This window comes from Melozone crissalis, unplaced genomic scaffold (genome assembly GCF_028551555.1).
Source record: "Melozone crissalis strain CALT ecotype California unplaced genomic scaffold, PUWL_Pcris_2 ptg000010l_1, whole genome shotgun sequence".
Taxonomy (NCBI): domain Eukaryota; kingdom Metazoa; phylum Chordata; class Aves; order Passeriformes; family Passerellidae; genus Melozone; species Melozone crissalis.
In genome coordinates this window covers 6342479-6369778 of record NW_026535788.1, presented here as the reverse complement: position 1 = coordinate 6369778, position 27300 = coordinate 6342479, and the positions used below count along the sequence as shown (strand labels likewise).

General features: G+C 42.9%; 1 protein-coding gene across 1 annotated transcript in view; it reads left to right on the top strand.

Annotated features, from left to right (window-relative positions):
- Positions 1-27300, top strand: part of DOCK5 (dedicator of cytokinesis 5) — a 75172-nt gene that overhangs the window by 22234 nt on the left and 25638 nt on the right. Inside the window, exons 16-37 of the mRNA XM_054270534.1 lie at positions 303-406; positions 682-871; positions 1601-1698; positions 2835-2924; positions 3274-3374; positions 4180-4314; positions 5020-5131; positions 5399-5469; positions 6809-6915; positions 7560-7696; positions 8352-8447; positions 10110-10208; positions 14002-14096; positions 16009-16087; positions 17336-17436; positions 18484-18542; positions 19008-19162; positions 21745-21830; positions 23823-23979; positions 25017-25057; positions 25154-25244; positions 26400-26519. Of these exons, the coding sequence (XP_054126509.1) occupies positions 303-406; positions 682-871; positions 1601-1698; positions 2835-2924; positions 3274-3374; positions 4180-4314; positions 5020-5131; positions 5399-5469; positions 6809-6915; positions 7560-7696; positions 8352-8447; positions 10110-10208; positions 14002-14096; positions 16009-16087; positions 17336-17436; positions 18484-18542; positions 19008-19162; positions 21745-21830; positions 23823-23979; positions 25017-25057; positions 25154-25244; positions 26400-26519 (2324 nt within the window). The remainder of the gene's footprint in view (positions 1-302; positions 407-681; positions 872-1600; positions 1699-2834; positions 2925-3273; positions 3375-4179; positions 4315-5019; positions 5132-5398; positions 5470-6808; positions 6916-7559; positions 7697-8351; positions 8448-10109; positions 10209-14001; positions 14097-16008; positions 16088-17335; positions 17437-18483; positions 18543-19007; positions 19163-21744; positions 21831-23822; positions 23980-25016; positions 25058-25153; positions 25245-26399; positions 26520-27300) is intronic.

Sequence of the window (27300 nt, the reverse complement as noted above, 5' to 3'; positions counted from 1 at the left end):
TCACAAACCAAAATCCCAACCAAAAATACCTACAGAATTCTATATCAGAGGATCATTGAATTGTTAAGGTTAGAAAAGACCTGGAAGATCAAGGAGTCCAACCATTAATCTGTCCAGAAAAACCCCTAAAACTGTGTGTGAAAAACCACTAAAATTGTGTGTGGGAGATGCTCCAGGAGGATGTGTTTATGTAGCTGCAGTTACCTATTAAATAAAGCTGCTGATGAGGTTAGAGGGCTGCATTTTGGATTGTGTGGACATGAATAGGACAATGGCTAATGAAGATTTCTCCTGTTTTGCAGCCAGGGACAGATCTGAGAGGGCTTTTGGCATGGGCTTTGTGAAGCTGATGAATGCAGATGGAACAACACTGCAGGATGGCAAACACAATTTGATTATTTACAAGGTAACCTGGGCATTTCCAGCCTTGTCTCATGTTTGACTCATCAAAACTCTCTCCTGGCTGATTTTCCAAGCAGTAGAAAGCTACAAAATGTCTGTGTGGGATGGGAAATTCTCCTAAACTCTGTGGCTTTGGAAATAGCTCAGTTCATTGCAGTATGGGCAATTTATCCCTGAAATTTGGAACTCAAACAATGATAGAGATGAGAAAATGTTTCAAACCCATTCTGGCTGTCACCATGGGCCATGACCCTTCTCCCTGCTGTGTCCAACCAACAGGGTGACAACAAGAAAATGGAAGATGCCAAGAGTTATTTGACTCTTCCTTGCACCAAAACAGAGGAGGAGAAGGAGGCTCCCTCAGGGAAAAACCTGCACTCTCTGGCCAACTTCACCCCCACAAAGGACAGCACAAAGGACAGCTTCCAGATTGCCACTGTCATCTGCTCCACCAAACTCACCCAGAATGGTAGGGCTTGTGCTAGAGCTCTGAATTGCAGAGGGCATTTTCTTCAGGCAGCTTTTTGTGTGTGGCCAGAGAGCTTCAGCTTTCATTTTGCTGCTCATGTGTCAGTGGCAGCCCTGTCCCATCAAGCTCCCAGAATGTGTGTGCAGCCCCCAGAAACCCTTTCACACAAATACTCAATCCAGACTGCCAGTGCTCAACCCAACAAGGTTGTTACCACATGTGGAAATGTCACCTGTCAGTGACAGTGTCTGTTTTATCAGAATTTGAAGTGTTTGGGGTTAATTGCCTTCTTTCCTCTGCCTGTTCAGAGAGCAGCACTGAGGGCTGAGCTCTCCAGGGTGATGATGTGCATTAGCTCTGCCCTGCTGCCAAAGGGGTCACAATGAAGAGCAGCCTGGGCTGCTCAGTGATGGGAGACTTCCAGCAGCTCTGGAAGGGCCTGTGCTGAGTTGAGCACTTGAATAAAATTCCTGGCTTGAGATACCTGCTTTTGAGTCCTTAAAAAAACCTGCAAAATGCTCTCCAAATGTGTTATCAGATGGCAGCCAGGTTTCCATTTATAGCAGAGCTTTGCTGTTTTGCCAAGACAAAAGCACCTCAAGGTAACATTCTGTACCTCAGGGTGATTGTTCTTTGTGCACTGACTAAAAATAGCCCCCAGCCTTGCTGTGGGCTCTGTGCAGCCCTTCAGGCAGCTGCAGTTGCTGATTGCTCTTTGTGTCCTTGCAGTTGACCTGCTGGGTTTGCTGAACTGGCGCTCCAACGCCCACAACATCGCCCACAACCTCAGGAAGCTCATGGAGGTGGAAGGAGGAGAAATTGTGAAGGTATTCCCAGGGATCTGAGCCTCCTTGGTGCTCACGCTCTCGTGTGTCAGCCTGGTGTTGGACCCACCACCAACCCTGGTGTTGTCTGGCTAGGCTGGGAGGGCAGGTCTGAGTGCTGAGGAATGGGAGAATCATCAAGTCATGGGATGGTTTGGCTTGGAAAGGACCTTAAAATCAGCTTTTTCCACCCCCTGCCATGGGCAGGGGCACCTTTCACTGGCCCACCTTGCTCCAACGTGGCCTTGGACACTTGGACACCAGGGATGGGGTAGCCACAGCTTCTCTGGGAGCCTGTGCTCCACCTCTCATTAGTGGAATTCACCAGAATTACAGAAGTTTAATATTACAGGGATCAGGGAGAGAGCAGTGACTTTATTTTCCTCTTTATCCTTATGAAATAAGAGATACATCCAAAGCCTAACTTTTCATTTTCAACTCCTTTGTGAATGAGGGCTGTGAGTCTGAGAGCAGAGACAGCCCAGAGATCTCACAGAATACTGTGGGGAGTGGACCTGAAATGGGGGAATTCCCACAGAAAACATGAAGGATTTAGGAGGAGGCCTTACCTGCAGAGAGGGGTCCCAAGAGTGAATGTGCTGGGATATTGCAAGGTGATGGTTTTATGGAGCAGCTGACCATGACATTAATGTGTCACTGTCACTGCAGACAGGCTGAGTGCAGTGTCCTGCCTGGGACAGGCCCAGGCTGCTTTGGAGAGCTCAGGATTTTCATCCTGTGGGATGAAACTAGAACAGCAAAGTGGGGCCATTTAGGGCGGAGAAGAAAGATCTTCCTTACTGTAAAGATGATCATGACAATCATGTGCATGTGCTCAGGGCTGGGATCCCTTCTGAGAGGTTTTGTCATGAACACAGGGCTGGGATCCCTTTTGAGAGGTTTTGTCATGAACACAGGGCTGGGATCCCTTTTGAGGTGTTTTGTTATGGGCACAGGGCTGGGATCCCTTCTGAGATGTTTTCTCAGGGACACAGGGCTGGGATCCCTTCTGAGATGTTTTCTCAGGGACAGGATTTACAGTTCAGCCAGGCTGGAAGGGGAGGAATGATCCAGCTCATGCTCCTGTGCAGGATGCCAGTTGCCTTTCCCCACCTTTTACTGTTCCTTTCCCCCTCTAGTTTTTGCCAGACACCCTCGATGCACTTTTCAACATCATGATGGAAATGTCAGAAAATGAAACCTATGATTTCCTGGTGTTTGATGCCCTGGTGAGTGAATCTTTTATGGCTGCAGAGTTTGTTTTCAGCCACATTTCCAGTCTGTTCCTGGTGATTCCAATGAGCAATTGGCATTTTGCTTTAGAGATAAATGATATTTAAACACTTCTTAAGGCTGTTTCAGGAGCCAGGAGTGAAGTACACATCAGGTTTTAATAGCCACAGTGAAAAGAGTAATAAATTCCACACACACTGTGACTGTTACAACATGAATAACACTCTCTGTAGCATTAATGCTGTTGATAAAACAAAATTATAACCCAGCAAAATAAATTAGAGACTGTTCTATTGGAGTTAGTGTGCAGCTCTGTGCATCTGTTTCCTTCTGGATTTTTGGCAGGTGTTTATTATTTCTTTGATTGGAGACATCAAGTTCCAGCATTTCAACGCTGTGCTCGAGACTTACATCTACAAACACTTCAGTGCAACCCTGGCCTATGTGTGAGTATTGGCCCAGTGTCACCCAGCAGTGGCACTGAGGGCTTTGGGGATGACATCAGCTCTTGGTGATGGATTTCATTAGGTAATTTTTGATGATGTTAGTGGGATAAAGGCAGCAGAGAGCAGAGTTCCATCCCTTCTCTGTACTCAGGAGAGAAAGAATCCTTCTTATTGCTCCTTTTGCCCTCTAAAAACTTCAGTTGTGAGATTTTTTTTCTGTGAAATCAGACAGAAAAGACTTCTGTCATGGATCTTGGCTTTTCTTGATCAAGCATCCCTCAGCCAAAGGTCACCACCCTTGTGGTAACAGAAGTGAAAAGTTCAAACTGAGGCCAATAGGGAGGGCAAAACCAGAAACCAAACTGCTTTCCCTCTCTGAAAATCTCCTTTTAATTTTTACTGATCCATATGAACTGGCTGTCACCCTAAAATAAACACAACTTGAAGTCCCCCTCTCCTGGAGTGCCTCCTTCCCTGCCCTGCCACACAACCACTGCTTCCACGTGGATTCCTTTTCTCCTCCTGCCCCACTCTGGGAGTTCTCACTCAGGGACAGAGCCTCAGTCCCTTCCCCTGGAGTGGGGTTTGCATCTTCCTGGGCAGCTCCTGTTAGGGCAGAGGAAGGGCAGAGCCAGAGGATGCAATCTGTAGAGTTTCAGCCCAAGGTTTGAGGAGGAGATGGGCTGTGAGGAGGAGCCCTGGGCTGTTCCTGTGCCTGCAGTTCCTCTCTGGGGTGAGCAAGCTGGGCTTGCACAGGAACTGAGCCGTGCCTGCATTGGTTCCCCTTTTTGTTCTATTTCCAAAGGAAACTCACCAAAGTGCTGAACTGCTACGTGGGGAATGCTGAGGACTCCAGCAAGACAGAGCTGCTCTTTGCAGCCCTGAAAGCCCTGAAATACCTGTTCAGGTTCATCGTGCAGTCCCGGGTGCTGTACCTGAGGTGGGTCCAGCCTTCCCTCCCTGGGCCTCCTCTGGGAAACCCACTGGAGTTCCTTCCAGTAAATATCACTAAGGCAGATGTTCTTCACCAAATCCTCTATCACTGACTCACTAAGAGGATCTTTCTGCCCTTTGTCTGTGGCTGGAACAAAGGAGTTGAGCAAAAATTGAAATACCTGATTAGAAGGGAGAAAAACCTTTTAGTCCCCCCTAACATGCAATAAGCAGCACATGGTAGAGCTGAATAGGAACACAGTAGTTATTTTTATAAAATAAAACATGGAATTTCCTCCTCATTTTCAGAAACTTTAAAAAACCAATACACAGATACTTCAGTCATTAAGTGAGGTGGGAGATGACACATTCTCCAGTTGGGGTAAAATCAGAGTGGTTTAACTGCAGCTTCAAAAACATCTTTCCAGAGATTCACAATGAGGGTTTGAAACCCTTTATTCATGTCCATTCTGGATTTTTTTTTCCTGTTCAGTACTTGGAACCCAAGCAGAATTTGCTGCAGTGGCAGCCTGAAAAGTTCAGGTTTTCCCCTCTGACAGATCCCAGCAGGAAATGGCTGCAAAATCTCCAATTCCATTTTTACCCCCATGGCTTTGTCAAGGCAAATGGTATGAAGATGTTGTTGTTGCACAGGATGAAATCCTGATTCAGCTGCTGGATTTGTGTGTGTGACTGGCCCTGTTCTTTGCAGTGTGTATGGGAAGAGTGAGGATGGGAATGAATTCAACGATGCAATTCGCCAGCTCTTCCTCTCCTTCAACGTCCTCATGGACCGGCCCCTGGAGGAGGCTGTCAAGATCAAGGTGAGCAGAATTTCCAGGGAAAAGTGAAAAACTTCAATTAGATCAACTGGTGCAGTTGGGAAGGGGCTGGGCCAGAAAAAGGAAGGAGAGAATTATCCATGAATCCCTTCTCCTCCATCTTTCCCACTCTGCACTGCAGATCTGGGGTGGCTGGAGGCTCTCTGGATGCATAAATTTGATTTTTTTTATTTTAAACCAGTTCTCTGCAGTTGTCCTCACTGGATTTCCCATGTGCTTTTCATGTCCTTGGTTTCTTTCTTCTTTCAGGGGGCAGCTTTAAAATATTTGCCAAGCATCATAAATGATGTCAAACTGGTATTTGACCCCGTTGAGCTCAGGTAACTGTGTGAAGTTTGTTTGTCCTCTAAACCCAGTTTATCTGGGAGGAAGAATTTTGGAAACTTCATTAAAAACAGCCACTCTGGTTATGAACTGATGGTGCAGATCCTGTGCATGGACTCAAGGAAGTGCTTGCTGGGCTTTAGAGGAAGTCATTGGAGTTCAAAGGATTCTCTGCATCCCAGTTTTTCATTCTGGGAGTGTCCAATCCCAGGTTGGATGGGCTTGGAGCAACCTGAGGTAGTGGGAGGTGTCCCTCCCCATGGCAGGGGTGGAGCTGGGTGATTTTAGGGTCCCTTACTACCCAAATCCTTCCAGGATTCTGGGATCCTTACAGGCACCTTGAGATTTTACTGAAAAGCAAAATCTGAGGGCAGTGAAATGTTGAAATCTCGTGCAAGTTTGCACCAGCCAGTTCTTGGTGAATGCTCCTGAAAAGTGTGGCAAAGGCTGAGCCTTGGCTGGGAACCCAAAAGTTGTGTTTATTCAGGAAATTCTCAGCCCTGTGGGTTGCTGGTTGTGGTGCTCAGAGCTTTGCCCAGAGCTGCCCAGCCCTGTCTCCCTGTCCTGCCACAAGTGATTTGCTGGGAAGCAGCAGACAGGCAGCAAATGGCCGTGGAATTTCATTACAGGGAATCTGGGGCTGGAGTGAGTCACTGCTGCTGATGGAAGGGGCATCTGGGAGGAGGCTGTGCCTTTGTGCTGGGCATGTTCCAGCTTTCTCCAGGCTGCTGAGTCCGTTCAGATGAGGCTTTCAAACTGTCCCTGGGTGTGACAGCCAGGGGGATTAACCTGTGAGGGCACAGAGCAGTGGGATTAACCTGTGAGGGCACAGAGCACTGCCTGTTTATAGGGTTTGGGATGCACCTGGTGTGTCCTGGAATAAAAGTTTCATTTAAAGAGGTTCAAGCCTGCAGTTTCTGAACACTGCTCAGTTTTGCTTTCACAGAATTCACAGAATTCTGTTACTAGGTTGGAAGAGACCTTAAAGATCATGGGTTCAACCCACACCCTAACACCTCAACAGGACTTTAAGGCCTGTGCTAAGTCCCTTGAAAATCACTCAGGGCTCTGTGGCAATGTGCCTGTTGGATGGAATTCCCAGAGGAGCTGTGGCTGTCCCATCCCTCCCATGTTGGGGCATCCTGGGGCAGTGGGAGGTGTCCCTGCCATGGCAGGGGCTGCAGTTGGGGAGCTTTAAGTCCCTTCCAACCCATCCCATTGTGGGGTGCTGTGGTTCCATGTGTGGCCCAGTGTCTGTGAGGGATGGATGGGCTGGTGCTGATGCTGATGCTGGGTGGCTGTGCTGACCCTCTGCTCCCTCTGCCTTGCCCACAGTGTCCTCTTCAGCAAGTTCATCCAGAGCATCCCTGACAACCAGCTGGTGCGGCAGAAGCTGAACTGCCTGACCAAGATCGTGGAGAGTGACCTGTTCAAGCAGGCTGGTGAGTGGCACTGGGGAGGCTCTGGGCTCTGCCAGGGGCACACAGCCTTCAAAAGGAGTTCCCTGACAGTCATCAGGGGCAGTCCACCACTAAATCCAGCTCTAGAAACATTCCTTGCCATGGAAACTGAGGTTTTTGCTGTCCAGCCTTTATACAATGCCCAGTGTGTGGGATCCTGATCCAGGGTGGTGATTCAGAAGAAGGGACAAGCTGTGGGTGCTGTTTGATGGAATTTACAGAATTTATAAATGAAAGGGTGGGGTTAGATGGGATATTGGGAAGGAATTCCTTCCTGTGAGGGTGGGGAGGGGCTGGGATGGAATTCCCAGGGAGCTGTGGCTTCCCCTGGATCCCTGGAAGTGCCCAAGGCCAGGCTGGAGCCCCCTGGGACAGTGGGAGGTGTCCCTGCCATGGCAGGGGTGGGATGAGATGATCTTTTTGGTCCCTTCAACCCAACCCATTCTGGGATTCCATTATTCATATTCCAGATCATTTATGACTCTCCAGTCCATTTGTCATAGCTCCAGAGGCTTTAAGCAGGTTGTGGTGTCCCAGATGGAATCAGGAGCAGGACTCTCCTGTGAGGTGCCCATCCCCAGGGCGTGCTGAGGCTCTGCTCTGTCCCTGTGTCTGTCCCTTTGCAGAGTGCAGAGATGCCCTCCTGCCCCTGCTCATCGATCAGCTGAGTGGGCAGCTGGATGACAACTCCAGCAAGCCCGACCGCGAGGCCAGCTCCCAGCTCCTGAGCAGTGTCCTGGAGGTCCTGGACCGCAAAGATGTGGTGAGCACGAGCTCTCAGGGCTGCCAGTTCAGCTCAGTTCTTCTTTTGAGAAGTCACAGTAAAGAAACATCCTCTGCTTGTGCTTTAGTGAGTCAGAATTGTGATATTTATGGAAACTGGGATGTCTTGCTGTGCAGTTCTTTGTAAGGGCTCTGTCTGAAGAGGAGCCAGGAAAGGTTGAATTAGTTGTTATCACTACTAGAAGCATTTACTTCCCTTTCTAGGGACCAAAATGTCATCTCAGCTGCTTTGGTGGCTTGTTCAGTAATTTGAAGCAAGTCAAAGAAGTATTACATGGTATAAAAATGAGGAGTTATGGAATAGGGACAGCACTGCTCAGCCAGAAAAATGTACTTCCCACTCTGTTCATGGGAATTGTTCTGAGTGCCTGTGAGCAGAGTGCTTTGAGCTGTTCAGAGAAGAGCTGTCAAAGCCCCAGCACGAGCTGATGAAGCTGGGGCAGATCCATTAAGGGAATTCTCCACCCAGTGAATCCCAGAGTGTTTGAATCGATCGCTCGTGCACTTAAATCTCCTTTTTCTGCTTCCCCTAATGAAATTCAGCCCTGCCAGGGCAGTCCTCCCACACAGGGAGCTGCCCCTGGCAGGCTGTGCCTGAGGAATGGTCCCCAGTGTCCCTTGCTCGCTGTCCCCAGGGTGCCACTGCTCTGCACATCCAGCAGATGATGGAGCGGCTGCTGCGCCGGATCAACCGCACGGTGATCGGGATGAGCCGCCAGAGCCCGCACATCGTGAGAGCCCTTCCCACCTTCCCTGCCTTGTCTGAGGGGTTCAGTCCCTGAGAGCCCTTCCCACCTTCCCCACCTTCCCTGCCTTGTCTGAGGGGTTCAGTCCCTGAGAGCCCTTCCCTGCCTCCTCTTCCTCTGACTGAGGGGTTCTGTCACTGAGAGCCCTGCCCCACCTTCCCCACCTTCCCTGCCTCTGACTGAGGGGTTCCATCCCCTGAGAGCCCTTCCCACCTTCCCTGCCTTGTCTGAGGGGTTCAGTCCCTGAGAGCCCTTCCCACCTTCCCTGCCTCTGACTGAGGGGTTCTACCCCCTGAGAGCCCTTCCCTGCCTCTGACTGAGGGGTTCCATCCCCTGAGAGCCCTTCCCCACCTTCCCTGCCTCCTCACGAGCTCTGACAGGGGTTCTGTCACTGAGAGGCCTTCCCCACCTCCTCTGCCTCCTCAGAGCTCTGACTGAGGGGTTCCATCCCCTGGGAGCTCTCCCCTCCTTCCCCAACACCTTTAACTGAGGAGTTCATCCCCTGGGAGCCCTCCCCTCCTTCCCCAGCCCTCCCTGACAGTGGGTTCATCCCCTGGGAGCCCTCCCCTCCTTCCCCAGCCCTCCCTGACAGTGGGTTCATCCCCTGGGAGCTCTCAGTGGGCAGCAGTTCATTCCTGATGAACTCATCTCTCCCTGCCCTGCAGGGCTTCTGTGCCACCCAGCCGTGGCTCCTGGTGTTTTCCTGAGGATTAGGATTCAGGTTATCCCACTCCAGTTTGAGCTGAGTCACTGGGGGTGATTTCATTTCCTTTTGGCCCCTGTGCACAGAGTTTTGTGTCAGTGCAGTGCCTGACACAGGATCTGTGCTGCATTTTGTCACCTGGGCTCAGCAGGGTGAAATGCTGGGGGATGAGACCCTTCAGGGGCATTTCTGACTGAGGGGTGCAGGCAGCTCTGGGGTGCTTTAACTCACCCTGGAGTTCGTGTGCAGAAGGATGGGAAAGCCAGGAGCTGGGGATTTGCCTGATTTTTGATGAGTCTGGGATCACTTCAATGTGCCACCCATGAAGTTTTGTTTTTGTGATTGTCAAGAACCAAATTTTTGAGGATGGCTTGGGAAATATTGCCTGTTTAAATATAAATTATTCTTTCTGTCACATCTTTTCTTTCTACATGGGGTGTCATGCTCTAGTGAATATTTGATAGAGAACTGGAAATTGAGCTGGTGTGTTGCCAACTCAGGCCCACTTTCCTTTTGTTTTCTTGTCTCCATTCAATTTCCCTGTGAGACTTGGAGAGAACTAAAAGCTGTCTCTGTTGTTAAATATCATCTTTCATTTGTTCACTCTGAAACACTCTGTTAGCTGACCCTGCTAAATCTGAAAATCAGAGTCAGCTTGGAAAAGACCTTTAAGATCTGATGGAGTGGGTCAATATATATATAAAATAAAATTCTGTGTTGGGAGGATGTGTTTCTCTTGTGATCCATGGGGAGAAAGAAGGCAATACCCAGATTTCAAACTTGAATTTTAGGAATTCTTGGCTGGTTTGGAGGAGCAGTCTCAGGTTGATGTCAGGACACAGATAAGGAGGATTCTGATCAGTGATATTTGATCAGGTCACTTTTAGAAGTTACAATGCTTAACCCAGGAGAATAACCAGTGATTTGTGGCTTTCCCTTTGCAGGGTATTTTCGTGGCCTGCATGACAGCCATCCTGAGGCAGATGGATGATTTCCATTACAGCCATTACATCAACACTTTCAAAACCAGGCAGGACATCATTGTAAGTCAGCCTGGCTGGGGAGTGAGCTCAGCCCACCCAGCAGCAGCACTCTGCTCTGCAGGGTCATTCTCTGCTCACTTTGGGGGGAGCAAACCCCAATTCTGGGAATTTTCTGCCACAATTTCTGGGAATTCATTCCTGTCACCCCTGCTGGGCACTGGGGGGGTTGCTGACTTAGCAGAGCCCTGGACCAGTGTTTGTGGCATTGAGGAAAAACATCTTTCATGGGTAAAAAATGTTTGATTTGAGTCAGGAACCAGAAGAGGGAATGAAGATGGAAAAGTAAAGCATTTCATTGTCTGGCTCTCACTTTGTGCCCCTGTTCTCTTTATCTAATTCTTTCTCCTCCTCTGAAGTTTAATTAAATGCTTCAATCTTGCTTTAGTGGCAGCAGTGCAGAAGGTTCTCAGAATGTTAAAAATTCACATCCCCAAAAACTTTGGGTGTGAAACAAGGTGAAATATTAACATTTCTGAGGGGTTTTTCTTCTTAAAACCAGCAGATTTTCCCCCAAACTCCCCAAAATGACCCAAACTAGAATATTTAGCAGGACTGGTGCACAACACAAGAACTGTTGGAGCGTTTTTGCCCCTTTATTCCTTATTTTACAATTGGGAAGTGTCATTTTATTGAAATACCAGCTGGGGAAGGGCCTGGAGTTGTGTTCTTCCTGTACCAAAACCCACCAGAAGGTTTGGAATTCATTTTGGGGAGCCAAGGTGATCCCTTTTTTCCCTGTGCAGTTGGAATTACAGAATTTCACAGAAAATCACTTGCACAATCAGCTCTTGGGGCAGCGTGGAGCAACACAGCCATCTACAGGTCACTCTCACTTCATGTGGCTTTGGGACTGGTTTTATCTTACCCAGGTGGGAAAGGAAAGGAAAGGAAAAAGGAAAGGAAAAAGGAAAGGAAAAAGGAAAGGAAAAAGGAAAGGAAAAAAGGAAGGGGAGGGGAGGAAAGGAAAGGAAAGGGAACAGGGAAAGGAAAGGAAAGGAAAGGAAAGGAAAGGAAAGGAAAGGAAAAAGGGAACAGGGAAAGGAAAGGAGAGGAGAGGAGAGGAGAGGAAAGGAAAGGAAAGGAAAGGAAAGGAAAGGAAAGGAAAGGGAAAGGGGAAAAAGGAAAAAGGAAAGGAGGAGCCCAAATCAGGCAGATTCAGGAATTCTGGAAGTGTTCATCCAGTGAAAAGATTTTCAGGATGATTATGGGAAATAATTCTTTCTAATCTGATTTTTCTGCACTTCTAAATCCACAGGAGCAAACCTGCCTTTGTAGTGGTGTGGTAGTTGTTAATACCAACAGAAAATTTTTTGTTTTACTGCAATAACTGCTTTTATTTTTCTTGTTCTTTATTGGGTTTCTTTGTGCTGGTACTTCCAGCCCTGCCTTGGCATCATTCCCTGTTAGTCTGGCACTTTTAGGAGTTAATTCATGTCTTCACGGTGCCCATGTCAAGGCCAGCCCTCTCATCAGGCTCTGATTTAATAAAGCCAAAAGGATTTTTACTGAGGCAGCACCAAGTGCTCCATTTCTCCATCAATATCTTGCCAATTCTTCAGCCCAAACTGTTCAGCTCAACAGATTTTTTGCTGGTGATCATTTCAAGGGGATGGCTCCTCCTGTGACCTTCTTTGTGTCCCTCTGACATTTGAATATTAATGTGCTGCTGCAGAGAATAGAATTGATTTAAGAGCTCAGGGTGGCTTTTGGACCTGCAGAGACCACAAGGAGGAGATCAGTATTCCTGATACTCCCTTCTTTTGCTCATCTCTGCTCATTTTCCTCTTTTTTCTCTCTCATTCTGCAATTCAACCTTGTTTGTTCCAAGTTTGAAGTCTTGTTTGTGCAAAAAGTGTCTTTTCTACAACAATGTAGAATAATTCTAAATCACATCTCTGATGTTATATTCACTGCTTCTCCTTAACTGTTCTTAAACAGGACCAGGAAAGGTTTAACTCTAATTAGTGAGTGAAAATACACTGTAATTTCAGGCTTTCTAGATCATTCTGTTGCATTGTCACCACTCAGAGACTTGGGAACAAGCCCTGCAATATTGGTTTTGCTCTCTAATCCAACTTGTGCAGGGCTCTATTGCAGTGACTGGAGGAGGTCGCTGGGGTGAGAGAGAAGGACGAGAATCTTGTTTCTTGATCAGAAGGCTGGATTTATTGATATATGATATATAATACATTATAACTATACTAATAGGAATAAAGAGAGAAGTTGCAGAGGTTTGTTAAGTTAAGAATAGAATCTATAACAAAGTTGTGTCTAGGGACTCTGTCCCCAGCTTGCTCTTGTGATTGGCCCTTAATTATAAACACATGGAACATGAACTAATCACAGGTGCATCTTATTGCATTCTACAGTAGTTGATAACAATTGTTTATATTCTTCTTCTGGGGCTCTTGCTTCCCAGAAGATGCAGAAATCTGAAAGAAAAGATTTCCGTGAAAAAATGTCTGTGACAGGGCTCCAGCATAGCTTAATGCAAACCAGCAAAGACAGATCTCATTAAACAGACCAGCATTGTGTGCAGTTGTTTCTCCTTGTGCCACTGGATGGATGAGATGTCAGCAATAATTTCATTATTGGGCCATACCCACAGGATGAGAGCCCCCTGTTAGGCAGGGCAGGGCATTGATTGCTAATTAGCATGATATTACAGCGACCTGAGTGGGTCGCTGGGGGTGAGAGAAAGACGAGAATCTTGTTTCTTGATCAGAAGGCTGGATTTATTGATATATGATATATAATACATTAAAACTATACTAAATAGAATAAAGAGAGAAGTTGCAGAGGCTGCTAAGCTAAGAATAGAAAGAATTTATAACAAAGTTCTGTGTCGCTGTCTCGGCTGTTTTTGATGGCCTGGAAAGGCTCGGGGTGGCCTTGGGGCAGCCCGCGCTCCAAAGGACCAAAGGAGTCTTCGGGTTTTTTCTCGATCTTCAGTGTTTATCAGTTTTTATCTACAATATTTCCTCCCGGCCCGACAGAGGTCCGCACAGCACAACAGCCATGAGCACACTGAGAGCCCTCGGGGCGGTCACTTACCTTTATACCCTAAACTACGTACACAATATTTACCTATTTTCCCCAATACCTCTCACCCTTATTGACCAGTGCACTTTTAGTAAGGACCAATCCCAAAGTGCCACCACCACCACAGAAGATGGAGGCCAAGAAGAAGAAGAAGAAGGACAGGACACACCCCAATTCCTCCATCTTACTTCTCCAGACCTCCCTGTACAGAAATCCTAAACCCTGTGTTTCACACTCTAATTAACTTATCCCTTCACCATTTATCCCAGTGAAATCCTCCCATCCTCATACAGGTGTCATCTCCTGTGCAGGATCAAAGTGCAGCCACCAGACGCTTCTGGCAACGTTCCAGGACCTCCGAGCCCCCCAAGGGTTGTCTTGGTGACTCGGCATATCAGTCCTGCTGTGCTGAGATCCCACAGTTCTGTGTCCCGGGAATCTTCCCCCGAGCTTGCTCCTGTGATTGGCCCTTAACGGTACACATGGAACATGAACCAATCACAGGTGCATCCTATTGCATTTCACAGCAGCTGATAACAATTGTTTACATTCTCTTCTGGGGCCCTTGCTTCCCAGAAGATGCACGAATCTGAAGGAAAGGATTTCTATGAAAAAATGTCTGCAACATCATGAGCATTAATCAGGGCAGTCCCAGACATTTGCATTTCATGAGGTCACAGCAGCATCTCCCAGTAATCCCATGGACACAACCCCACCGCGTGCAGCCTGATGGGTTTTATTTCTCCAACAGGATTTCCTGATGGAAACATTCATCATGTTCAAGGACCTGATTGGGAAGAACGTGTATGCAGCTGACTGGATGGTCATGAACATGATGCAGAGCAGGTACAGCCTTGAGTCTGGGTTAAGTCTGGCTTTGGACCCCTGGACCTGACAGGAGGGTGATTCACACAAGGCAGTTTTCTTGTTTTTCTAAAAAATGTGTTTATTTTATTTATGCTCTTTTATTTATTTATTTATTGTTATTTTTATTTCTTAAAGCTTAAGTCTGGTTTAAGTACAGGCTGAAGTCTGGGTTAAAGTCTGGCTTTGGAGCCTCCCTGGACCTGACAGGAGAGTGACTCACACAAGGCAGTTTTCTTGGGTTTTAAAAAAAAAAAATTTATTTTGTTTATGCTCTTTTCTATATTTATTTCTTGTTATTTTTATTTATTTATTTTTATTTCTTAAGGCTTCAGTCTGGTTTAAGTACAGGCTTAAGTCTGGGTTAAGTCTGGCTTTGGGGCCTCCCTGGACCTGACAGGAGGGCAACTCACACAAGGCAATTTTCTTGCTATTTTTTACAATTTATTTATGTAATTTATGTTCTTTTCTTTTCTTTATTTATTTCTTGTTATTTTATTTATTTATTTTTATTTCTAAGGCTTAAGTCTGGTTTAAGTACAGGCTTAAGTCTGGGTTAAGTCTGGCTTTGGAGCCTCCCTGGACCTGATGGGAGGGTGATTCACACAAGGCAATTTTCTTGGGTTTTTTTTTTTTTTAATATTTATTTAATTTATGCTCTTTTATTTATTTATTTCTTGTTATTTTTATTTATTTATTTTTATTTCTTAAAGCTCAAGTCTGGTTTAAGTACAGGCTTAAGTCTGGCTTTGGAGCCTCCCTGGACCTGACAGGAGAGTGACTCACACAACGCAGTTTTCTTGTTATTTTTTTTAAAAAAAATTCTTTTATTAATGCTTATTTATTTCTGGGGTTTTTATTTATTTATTTTTATTTCTTAAGGCTTAAGTCTGGTTTAAGTACAGGCTTAAGTCTGGGTTAAGTCTGGCTTTGGAGCCTCCCTGGACCTGACAGGAGACTGACTCACACAAGGCAGTTTTCTAGTTATTTTTTGAAATGTATTGATTTCATTTATGTTATTTTCTTTTCTTTATTTATTTCTTGTTATTTTTATTTATTTATTTTTGTTTCTTAGGGCTTAAGCCTGGTTTAAGTGCAGGCTTAAGTCTGGGTTAAGTGGTTTTGGGGCCTCCCTGGACCTGACAGGAGAGTGACTCGCACAAGGCAGTTTTCTAGTTATTTTTTAAAATGTATTGATTTCATTTATGTTATTTTCTTTTCTTGATTTATTTCTTGTATTTTATTTATTTATTTTCATTTCTTAGGCTTAAGTCTGGTTTAAGTACAGGCTTAAATCTGGGTTAAGTCTGGCTTTGGAGCCTCCTTGGACCTGACAGGAGGGTGACTCAAATGTGGCAGTTTTCTTGTTATTTTTTAAAATGTATTGAATTTATTTATGTTATTTTCTTTTATTTATTTATTGTTATTTTTATACCTTTTCTTCTTATTTTTTTCAGCCACTTCAGGTTGGTTTCAGTCAGATTCCAGCCAGTTTTACCTGTGCATTTCCACTGGTAGAACTGGAAATCTCTGTCCTGCCCAGAACATGATTGAACCCTGGGGTCTTTTTTCCAGCTTAAACCAGAGAAGCTTTTTGGTCTCAGTTCTGGGGGAATCACATGGGAAACCTAAACCCAGAGCTGGCCAATGCTTGACCGCTCTTCCAGAGAGGAAATTTCCCTGATATCCAACCTGAGCCTCCCCAGTGCAGCTTGAGGCTGTTGAACCGAGGGTTAACTTTGCCTGAATGTTCCCTGATTTAGAGGAATTCCTGCTTTTTTGGGAGCATCTGTTGCTGTCTGCTGAGCTTGCACATAGGAGCTGTGAGCCCAGAGCTGCAGTGTCACTGATTTTGGGTACAGAATCACCTTAGTTGATGTTTTTGTCTCTTCAGGGTTTTCCTCCGGGCAGTGAACCAATTCACCTCCGTCCTCAACCGCTTCTTCCTGGATCAGACCCATTTTGAGCTCCAGGTGATTGTCCTGTTGTTTCTGGATTTTCTTATGGATCCCAGCCCTGTTTTCTCTGGATTTTCTTATGGGTCCCAGCCCTGTTTTCTCTGGATTTTCTTATGGGTCCCAGACCTGCTAGAACAGCTAAACCCCACTGGTAGCAGGCTGTGGCTCACTGAGGTTCCCTCCCTCATGGAGGAGGCTCTGCATTTGGGGCTGGGCAGCTTTTTTGTGCCTGTTGTTGCTTTTCCTTTGTTTCCTCCTCTCGGGTTTCTGTGCTTGAGATGACCCTGAGGTGTTGGAAAGTCTCTTTTTCCCAGCCCTGTGACCAAAGAAGTTGAGATTCATCAGTTCTGCTTTTCAAGGTTGTTTATTTTCTCTTATCTGTTCCATTCTTTCTCTGACCTGCTGAGATCTGTCCAGCAGGTCGGGTTGTGGCACAGTGCCTGCCCTTGGGGTGGTGTTGGCTTTTTATACTAAGAACTACCTGTGCTTTATTTACAATAATTTTCCAATACCTATCACCCATGTTAGACAGTCTGTCTCTGCTCTAAACCAATCCAAAAGTGTCACCATCATAGCAGAGGATGGAGGACAAGAAGGAGAAGAAGAAAGAAGAAGAAGAAGAAGAAGGAAGAAAGAAGAAGAAGAAGGAAAAAAGAAGAAGGAAAGAAGAAGAAGGAAGGAAGAAGAAGATGAAGAAGGAAGGAAGAAGAAGATGAAGAAGGAAGGAAGAAGAAGAAGGAAGGAAGAAGAAGAAGACGGAAGAAAGAAGAAGAAGGAAGGAAGAAGAAGAAGAAGAAGAAGAAGAAGGAAGAAAGAAGAAGGAAGGAAGAAGAAGAAGAAGGAAGGAAGAAGAAGAAGACGGAAGAAAGAAGAAGAAGAAGAAGGAAGGAAGAAGAAGAAGAAGAAGGAAGGAAGAAGAAGAAGAAGGAAGGAAGAAGGAGGAAAAGGAGGAAGGGACAGGACACACCCAGATTCCTCTGTCTTGCCTCCTGAACCCCCATTCTAAAAACCCCAAAATTCTACTTTTTCACCCTGTGACAAATTCACTGTCATTCTACTCAAACTCCCGTGGTTTGTAACTCCTCACACAAAGTTGGTAATTGTTTCCATGGGCTGAAATCAAAGGCACAGGTGGTTTTAGTGTTTGTGACTCCATGCCAAGGTCTCTGAGCCCCCTGCCAGGGTCTGGAGCCCTCCAGGGCAGCCAGAGCAATGTCCTGGGTTCTGACATCCTCCCATTTTAATCTCCTTTCTCTCCCCCAGCTCTGGAATAACTATTTCCACTTGGCAGTTGCCTTCCTCACTCACGAGTCCCTGCAGCTGGAGACCTTCTCCCAGGCCAAACGCAACAAAATCATCAAGAAGTGAGTTCCCATTTCCCCTTTTGCTGTCAGGAGGCTCCGTTTGGGCTGTTCAGACACCCCCAGGGTGGGAGGAGGTGCTGTGGAAATGCTGATTGAGGCACTGTGGTAAAGGGGTGAGCAGGACAAGATGTCAGGGCTGGAAATTAGGGCTGGTTGTAGTTTGGTCAGGCAGATCTTGAACTGTTGCAGCACCTTACCGGGGTCTCTCCACTGGAAGGTCTTTAATGGAAAGGTTGGCATGATTCCCAAAATTCCCTTTTGCAATTCCTCAGCCCTTGTGGAAGGTAGGTCAGAGGAATCCTAAAAGCCCTCCAGCTTTTAAGTCCCCCACCTTTTACTTTTCTTCATTTCAGAGCCATTCATAGCCCCAAACCAGCAATTTTTAGTCACTGAGCAGCTTTTACCTCTTCATTCCCTTGGAATTGGGTGCCTGCATATCTCTGAGCATCCTGACACAGACTTTTGTTAGGATTTGTCCCCTTTTCTCTGCAGGAGTGGCTTGAAGAAGCCTAATAATGAAATCTTTTTGCATTGCCTTGATGTCAGAGGTTAAAGCTTTAGGAAAAAACACCCAAACCCAACCAGAGTGGGGTGGAATTGCAGGAAAAAATACCCAAACCCAACCAGAGTGGGGTGGAATTGCAGGAAAAAACACCCAAACCTAGCCAGAGTGGGGTGGAATTGCAGAATTCCCCTTTTTTCTTCAGAAGTGGCTTGAAGAAGCCTGATAATGAAATCATTTTGTATTGTCTTGATGTCAGAGGTTAAAGCTTTAGGAAAAAACACCCCAACCCAGCCAAAGTGGGGTGGAATTGCAGGAAAAAACACCCAAACCCAACCAGAGTGGGGTGGAATTGCAGGAAGCAGAGGGGCTGCAGCTTTCAGGAAATCTGAATTCCCAGGAAATTCTGCTCTCAGCAATCTGCAGTGCCCTGCCAGAGTGAGCTGTGGCCATTTGTGGCTTTGCCATTCACTTCCCCAGCAGCATTGCCAGGATCATTGCAGGGCTTGGGCCTCTCTCATCTCTTCTTTCACTGCTTTCTCTAGGTATGGGGACATGAGGAAGGAAATTGGCTTCAAAATCAGGGATATGTGGTATAACCTGGGTGAGTTCCAGCTAAAGAGTTATCTTTGCTCCAGCTCTCAAGCTGCCTTTCAAATCCTTTATTTCCTTATAAAAGCTGCACGTGTTTCACGTGGGGAAATGCACTTACAGTTCAGCTGTTTCAGCACACAAAAATCTCTTTTTTCTGTGAATAACTTGGAAAAGCTGATTTTCTCCTCACATCAGCTGCTGATATAATTTCTTAGATTCCCTCCAAAGGATGTTCTGCCGTGTAAAGGATGAGTGGGATTTTTCAGACAGCCTTTTTTTGTGATTTACAATTCAGCTCAATTATTTCCTTGGGCTACTCCTGAATTTTGGAGCTGCAACCTGGTAATTCTTCCTTAAGTAACATCCACATAAAATCCACATTCTGAGCAGAGTGGTTGTTGTGTGAATAATGTGCTTAAACATCGGGAAATCCAAATCCTGCCACTGGATGTATTTGACTCTGAATTTCTTGCAGGTCCCCACAAAATCAAATTCATCCCAGCAATGGTGGGGCCAATCCTGGAGGTGACCCTGGTCCCAGAACCTGAGCTGAGGAAAGCAACAATTCCCATTTTTTTTGACATGATGCAGTGTGAGTTCAACTTCAGTGGGAATGGGAACTTCCACATGGTAAGGGATGCCATATATAACCCATCTATATAATAATACAATATATAGAGATATTAAATGCAATATAATATAATATAATGTAATGATGAAATATAATACAATGATGAAATATTATATAATAACATATATAATAATGAAATATATATAATAAATATAATATGAAATATATACACAATATGTAAAAAGACACACTATTTTAATATATATATTCAGTATTATGCATCATGTAATAGTCTATTAATTATAAAATGATGAAATACAATTATATAATAATATATAATAATAAAATATATATAATAATGAATAGAATATGAAACATATATATACAATATGTAAAAAACCACAACTATATATATATTATATTTTCATATATAATATATTCAGTATTATGCATAATGTAATAGTCTATTCATTATGTAATGATGAAATAATTATATAATGTATAATAATGAAATATTTATATAATAATGAATAGAATATCAAATATCTATACAGTATGTAAAAAGACAATATTTTAATATATAATATTATATATTCAGTATTATGCTTAATGTAATTGTATATTCATTATATAATAATGAAATATAATTACATAATAATATATAAAAATGAAATATATATACTAATGAATAGAATATGAAATATATATACAATATGTAAAAACCCACAATTACATATATTATATTTTAATATATAATATATTCATTATTATGCGTAATGTAATTGTATATTCATTATATAATAATGAAATGTAATTATGTAATAATATATAATAATATATAATAATGAAATATTTATATAATAATGAATATAATATGAAATATATATACAATATGTAAAAAGACACAATATTTTAATATATGATATTATATATTCAGTATTATGCATAATGTAATTGTATATTAATTATATAATAATGAAATATAATTATATATAAAAATGGAATATATATAATAATGAATATAATATGAAATATATATACAATATGTAAAACACCACAATTTTATATATATTATATTTTAATATATAATATATTTAGTATTATGCATAATGTATATTCATTATATAATGATGAAATAATTATATAATAATATATAATAATTATATAATAATTAATATAATATGAAATATATATACAATATGTAAAAAGACATAATTTTAATATATAATATTATATGTTCAGTATTATGCACAATGTAATTGCATATTCATTATATAATAATGAAATAATTATATAATATATAGTAATTAAATATATATAAGAATACAATATGAAATATATACAGTATATAAAACACAGTTTTGTATTGTAGTATTATATATACAATATTATGCAAAATGTAGTTTTATATTCATTATATAATGAAATAATTATATAGTTATTAAATATATATAATAATGAATATAATATGAATATATATACAATATGTAAAGACACGATATTTTAATATATAGTATATACACTGTATTATACACAATGTAATTGTACATTCATTATATCTGACTATAAAGTAATATGTATATAAAATTATATATATAAATACAATATAATACATGTATTTGCAATATATACACGATACTGGTACCTTCACTACAACTGTTCTGCATTGTCCCTAGGGCAAAAGAAAAATAGAATACTTGAACAAAACCAAAAAATCCCCACCCAAAATTGTGCCCAGCCCCTTGGGAAGTGCCTGTGGTTTGTAGGGTTCAGGACTTCCCTGTTCTGTCCTGCCTGAGCCTTTCCCTGACTTCGATGATCCCTGAATTCCCCTTTTTTCACCCTTCCCTGCATTTGCAGAGCTGTCAGTGCTCACCTCTAAACTGGGAAGAGTTTGGAGAGCCTCAGAGGGCCTGAAATGTAATTTTAGCTGTTTATTCACCTTTACAACAACAACAGCAATCCCCCACGAGGGGCTCTGGCAGTGAGTGAGTGCAGGGAGCTGAGGGCAGTCAGAGATCAGGGTTGGCCGTGTTCCATTGCACCACGGTGTGGCCGTGTGGGGTCAGACAGGGAGCGCCTGATTTCCTTCTCCAGTCCTGGTGATAGTGCAACCCTGGAGAAAGTTAAAGATAGAATCTAAAATGTTAGGCTTTGTGCTTTCCCTGATCAACTGCACCTGCGTAAGCAGTATGGTAAATTATATAATTGTTAGATGTGATGATTGTTTAGTAATTAAAATGTAATTATTATGTAACCATAAGAAGAATAGTGAGAAACTATGTTGGAAATTCAGAGAGGGGCTAAATTTATGTATACAATAGAACAATATAAGTTTAATAATTAACATGAAGGTTATGTAACGATAGAGTATAAAACATGATCATTTGGGATGTATGGTCGGAGTCAGATTTGGGTTGAATATACCCCGATTCCCAGAGCTCTTAATAAAAAGCACCGCATATAATCCCCCGTGATTATGTGTTTTTAAACACTAACATTTGCATTTGGGGTTTTTATCCCTTGATTCTGCCTCAGCCCTGGGAGCAGCCTGGCCCTGCCTGCAGTGCTGGGGGGAGGCTCAGAGCCCCCAGGGGCTCCTCAGAGCTGCTCTGCTCCACTGGGGGTTCTGTGTTTGCAGTTTGAGAACGAGCTGATCACCAGGCTGGACCAGGAGGTGGAGGGGGGCCGAGGGGATGAGCAGTACAAGGTCCTGCTGGAGAAACTGTGAGTTTTATTTTAGATCTTTTATACTATATATATTATTCATATGTAATATATTTCTATATTATTTCATATTTTATATTTTATGTATTTTATTATTTTTACATTTTATATTACATTTATTTTATATGCATAATAAATTATTTATTAAATAATAAATAGTTTAATGTATTATATTACATTTATTATTTTATATTCTGTATTATTTATATAATATATTTTATTATATTTTATATATTATCTATGTGCTATATAGTTTTACATTACTTTATACAATATCTATAATATATATACTATATATTATATATATAATATATATAATATATATAATATATTATATATATTATATATATTATTTATATTATCTATATAATCTATATAATATATATTAACTATATATTATGTATTTTTATATTTTTCTCTATTTTATATATTATTTATGTATTATATACTTTATATTATTTTATGTTATATATTATAGATTCTATTTTTATCATATTATATATATATTATATTTCTATATTATTTGCAGTACATATAATATATATAATAATAATATTAAATAATAATATATTGTTATTATATATAATATCTATATTATATGTAGATATTATATATAATAATATTATTATATATTATATAATAAATAACATTATTTATATGTTACATATTTTTATATAATGTTATATTTTATATATTATATATGTACTTTTATTTTATTTTTTTACATTATTTTTTCTTTTCTATATTATTTATATATGGTTTATATTCATTTATTTTATATAAGTTTTTTATGTATTATATATTTTTCACACTTTATTGGGCTGCTTTCCTAATGCAAAGAAGCCCTAATTCATGAATTATTGCAGTGAGCAGGGAGCAGTGCAGGTGTTCTGGGACTGATTGCCCAAAAAGAGGAGTTTATTCTGCACTTCTAACTGCAGATGGAATTCAGAGTCAGCTGCCAAACTGGGGAGGGGGCTGCAAGTGGAAGTAATTGGGTAATTTTGGAAAATTAATGAGTAGTGAATCTGCCATATATATTTTAAGGTTGCTATAAGAGTATTCCCTGTAATCAGCAGACTCATCTAATTCTGATAAAGAATTGTAGTGACAAGAAATGTATGAAATGTCTGTTTGAATCCAATCTTTAGTGTAATCTGGTACTTCTGAGACATTTCTTTATGGCCATGAACTGGCTTCATTTCCTGTGTGTGAACCCAGAGCAGTGGTGAGCAAGCAATGAAATCAATGTGCAGAACAGATACTTACTTCAAAGGATTCAAAGGCTCAAATTAAAGCAAAATTGGAGCTTTTAGCAACAAAGACTTAATTTTTTTTGACCAGCAAGTGCTGTCCTGGCCTGCCTGAGTTGGCTGTCTCAGGTGTGGGTGTCCAGCACTGTAGAAAGCGAAGGGAGACCACCCATCCTTTGATCAGCATCGAACTCCAATTTATTGATCCAACATGCACATTTTATAACTGTGTTAATTAAGTTCATACATATTGCAAAACCTGAGCTCATCGTTGGTTACAGATTAAACACCAACCCTTCCTTTTGTTTTCAATACCTGTGGTTTGTTATTGAGACCAAGACTTGTTTTTTCCCATCTTGTTATGAACGGTTCTCAAGGCCTCCATGTTTGTCACTCTGCTTTCTCATAACTATCCAAGGACAAAATATTTACTTGTTATTAAAAAACAACCTGAGAACTTCTGCTGTTTACAGAAATGTGCCTGAGAACTTCGTTGTTTACAGGAACAGGCTTTGAGAATTTGCTCCTCACCGCTGCCTTTTACTTTTCCATCAGCTGTATATGATTATGGCATGTCTGAACAAAACTCTATAAGCCATATCTGAGCAAAATTCTCCAACACAGCACTGAGTGTCCATCCAGGGAAATTGGGTCATTCCCACTGCAATTTGGGTAATTCACCCCAAAATGCCATTTCCCAGTCCTGGGAGGCCCAGCTGAGTGTCCTGGTGTCCTGCAGGCTGCTGGAGCACTGCAGGAAGCACAAGTACCTGGCAGCCCCAGGAGAGGTGTTTGCCCTGCTGGTCAGCAGCCTCCTGGAGAACCTGCTGGACTACAGGACCATCATGCACGATGAGAGCAAGGAGAACCGCATGAGCTGCACCGTCAACGTGCTGGTACGGCTGGGGACAGGGCCCTGGGACACCTCCCTGGGCTGGGGACATGTTCCTGGGACTCATCACCTGGGCTGGGGTCTCATCACCTGGGCTGGGGACATGTCCCTGGGACACCTCCCTGGGCTGGGGACACCTCCCTGGGCTGGGGACATGGCCCTGGGACACCTCCCTGGGCTGGGGACTCATCACCTGGGCTGGGGACACCTCCCTTGGCCTGGGGACATGTCCCTGGGCTGGGGACCAGTCCTTGGGACACCTGCCCACCTCTCACCTGGGCTTTGGGAACACCTCCCTGGGTGGGGACACCTCCCCTGGGCTGGGGACAGGTTCCCTGGGCTGGGGACACCTCCCCTGGGCTGGGGACAGGTTCCCTGGGCTGGGGACACCTCCCTGGGCTGGGGACTCATCACCTGGGCTGGGGACATGTCCCTGGGTTGGGACCTTCCCTAGGCTGGGGATCCCTACCCAGGCTGGAGACAGCTTCCCTGGGCTGGGGACACCTCCCCTGGGCTGGGGACTCATCACCTGGGCTGGGGATGCCTCCCCCGGGCTGGAGGCTGATCCCCTGGGCTTTGGGCATCTCCCCTGGGCTTTTCTAGACCCCCCTGGAATTATTTTTGATCTAGAGAATGATTTTAATGAATTCCTCATGCCATTTTTGGTTAATGGTGTGCCCAAGTCAGGCTCTGGAGCCATAATCACAGAAAGATGGGCAGTCCAGAATCAAGGCCTTGGCTGGTCCTCCCAGTCTGGAACCCTGGAGCACAGGCAGAGGAGGTGCCTGGCTGTTGGCTGGGATCCCTGTTCCCCTGCAAAGAGCCTGTGTCCCTTCAGACAAGTGATTTCTCTGATTTGTCCCTTTTTGGAGGTGCTGGTGCCCCTCTGGTATGAAGGGATGGTCCCAGGACTGAGCAGCCAAAATGAGCAAATATCCCTGAAATGCCTAAAACTGCTGCTCAGGTCACTTATGTGGAGATGATTCTGCAAATCTGGGCTGCTCTGCATTGCCAGTGTTTGACTTTTTCTCTTGTTGGCAGAATTTCTACAAGGAGAAGAAGCGAGAGGACATTTACATCAGGTAGGCTGTGTCCTGCACAAACCCTTGTTCCCCTGCAGCTCCCTTGGACACAGGAGTCCTTCACAGCCGGGAATTGTTTTGTTTTGCTTTGCCCAGGTATCTGTACAAGCTCAGGGACCTGCACACAGACTGTGAGAACTTCACAGAGGCTGCCTACACCCTGCTCCTGCACGCTGAGCTGCTCCAGGTATCCCAGGCTTGGGGATTGGTGAGGCACAGACTGCTCAGAACAACCAAAGCACTTTGTTTTCTGATTTAATGGGACTTTGAATCATGTAGGTACCAGTGGTCATTGAGGGGCTTCACAAGCTTGCAGATTCCACAGCAATGGAATATGATATATATAAAATTATGACTATGATATATATAAAATTATATAGTCGTATATATAATGATATAATGTTATAAATAATCATATATTATATGCATAAATAATAACTGTATATTATTAAATATAAATATTTTATATTGTCATATTTATATATAATATAGATATAAATTATATATAATAAATTATTATTATATATAATATGTAGTATATATTATGTGTTTTATATATAATTATATTTATATTTTTATATATATTTATGTAAAATATATATAAAATAAAATTTTATATATATAAAATATATATAGAATATATATATAATATATATATAATATAAAACATATATAAAATAAATAATATATATAAAATAAAATAAATAATATATATAAAATAAAATATATATAAAATATATATAAAATAAAAAGCACTTTGATTTCTGATTTAATGGGACTTTCAATCATGTATGTACCAGTGGTCATTGAGGGGCTTCACAAGCTTGCAGATTCCACAGCAATGGAATATGATATATATAAAATTATGACTATGATATATATAAAATTATATAGTCGTATATATAATGATATAATGTTATAAATAATCATATATTATATGCATAAATAATAATTGTATATTATAAAATATATATTTTATATATTCATATTTATATATAAATATAAATATACATTATATATTATTATATATAATAAATTATTATATATAATATAAAATATATTATCTTTTTTATATATAATTATATTTATATTTTTATATATATTTCTATAAAATATATATAAAATAAAAATAGGTGATTTAATTAAATAATAATGAAAGAAAAATCATGATTAGCATCATTATTAGCATCCTCCTGCTGCAGTGAGCTGGGAGAGAATGTCTCAGGTTTACATCTCTGCCAAACTTCCTTTGCCTCCATGAGGGGTTTGTTTTGAGTCACCCTGTCAGGATTTCTCTGGAAGTGTTGCAGTTGTTTCAGCTTTGCCTTTTGCCCTGTCCCAGTGGTCAGAGAAGCCCTGTGCCCCTCACCTGCTGCAGAGGGACTCCTTCTGTGTGTACTCCCAGCAGGAGCTCAAGGAGAAGCTCTACCAGGAGATCATCTCCTTCTTCGACAGGGGCAAGGTGAGTGCTCACCCTGCTCCTGCAGCAAACCCTGCCTTGGCAGGTTCCCTTTGGTGTGGATTTAGGATTTCCTTACTGCTCAGTTCTTGCCTCAGTGCTTGGGGCAGGCTGGGGTTGGTTGAAAGGTAAAAGCAGATGTGGTTCCACACCAGGCTGGGGTTTTGGCAGGGACCCCAGCACTGCCATCAGCAGGGCACCTGCTTGTCTGGAGACGTTGAAACCCTATTTCTGTGTTGGCCAAAGAGTGTCTGGAAGTGAAGCTGCTCAAGGTTCTGGGTGGATGGGAGCAGGGCAGGTGTTTCCCTCCCTTCCCCTGGGAGGGCTCCTGTCAGGTTTTGGGCTTGCAGGGAGAGAGGTTCCCTGGCTGCACTGACCTGGGAGCTGCACCTTGGAGAGAGGGTTCTGCCAGGGCTGAATGGCTTTGAGCTGAAATAAGGGAGTTTAGATGGAATTTGGGACAGAATTCCTCCCTGGGAGGGGGGGATGGAATTCCCAGTGAGCTGTGGCTGCCCCTGAATCCCTGGCAGTGCCCAAGGCCAGGCTGGAGCCCCCTGGGACAATGGAGGTGTCCCTGCCCTGGCAGGGGTGGCACTGGGCTTTGAGGTCCCTTTCCACCCAAATTCCATGATCCCATGATGAGACAAACCCCAGGTGCTGCAGGAGGAGGAGACCCCCATGGCTTCTCTCTCTGCTGTTCAGACCTGTCCTTCCTCCTCCCAGTTTGTCCTGTCAGATTCTCAGTGGAGACCTGGCTTTGTAAATCACTCTCAGATCTCCACAT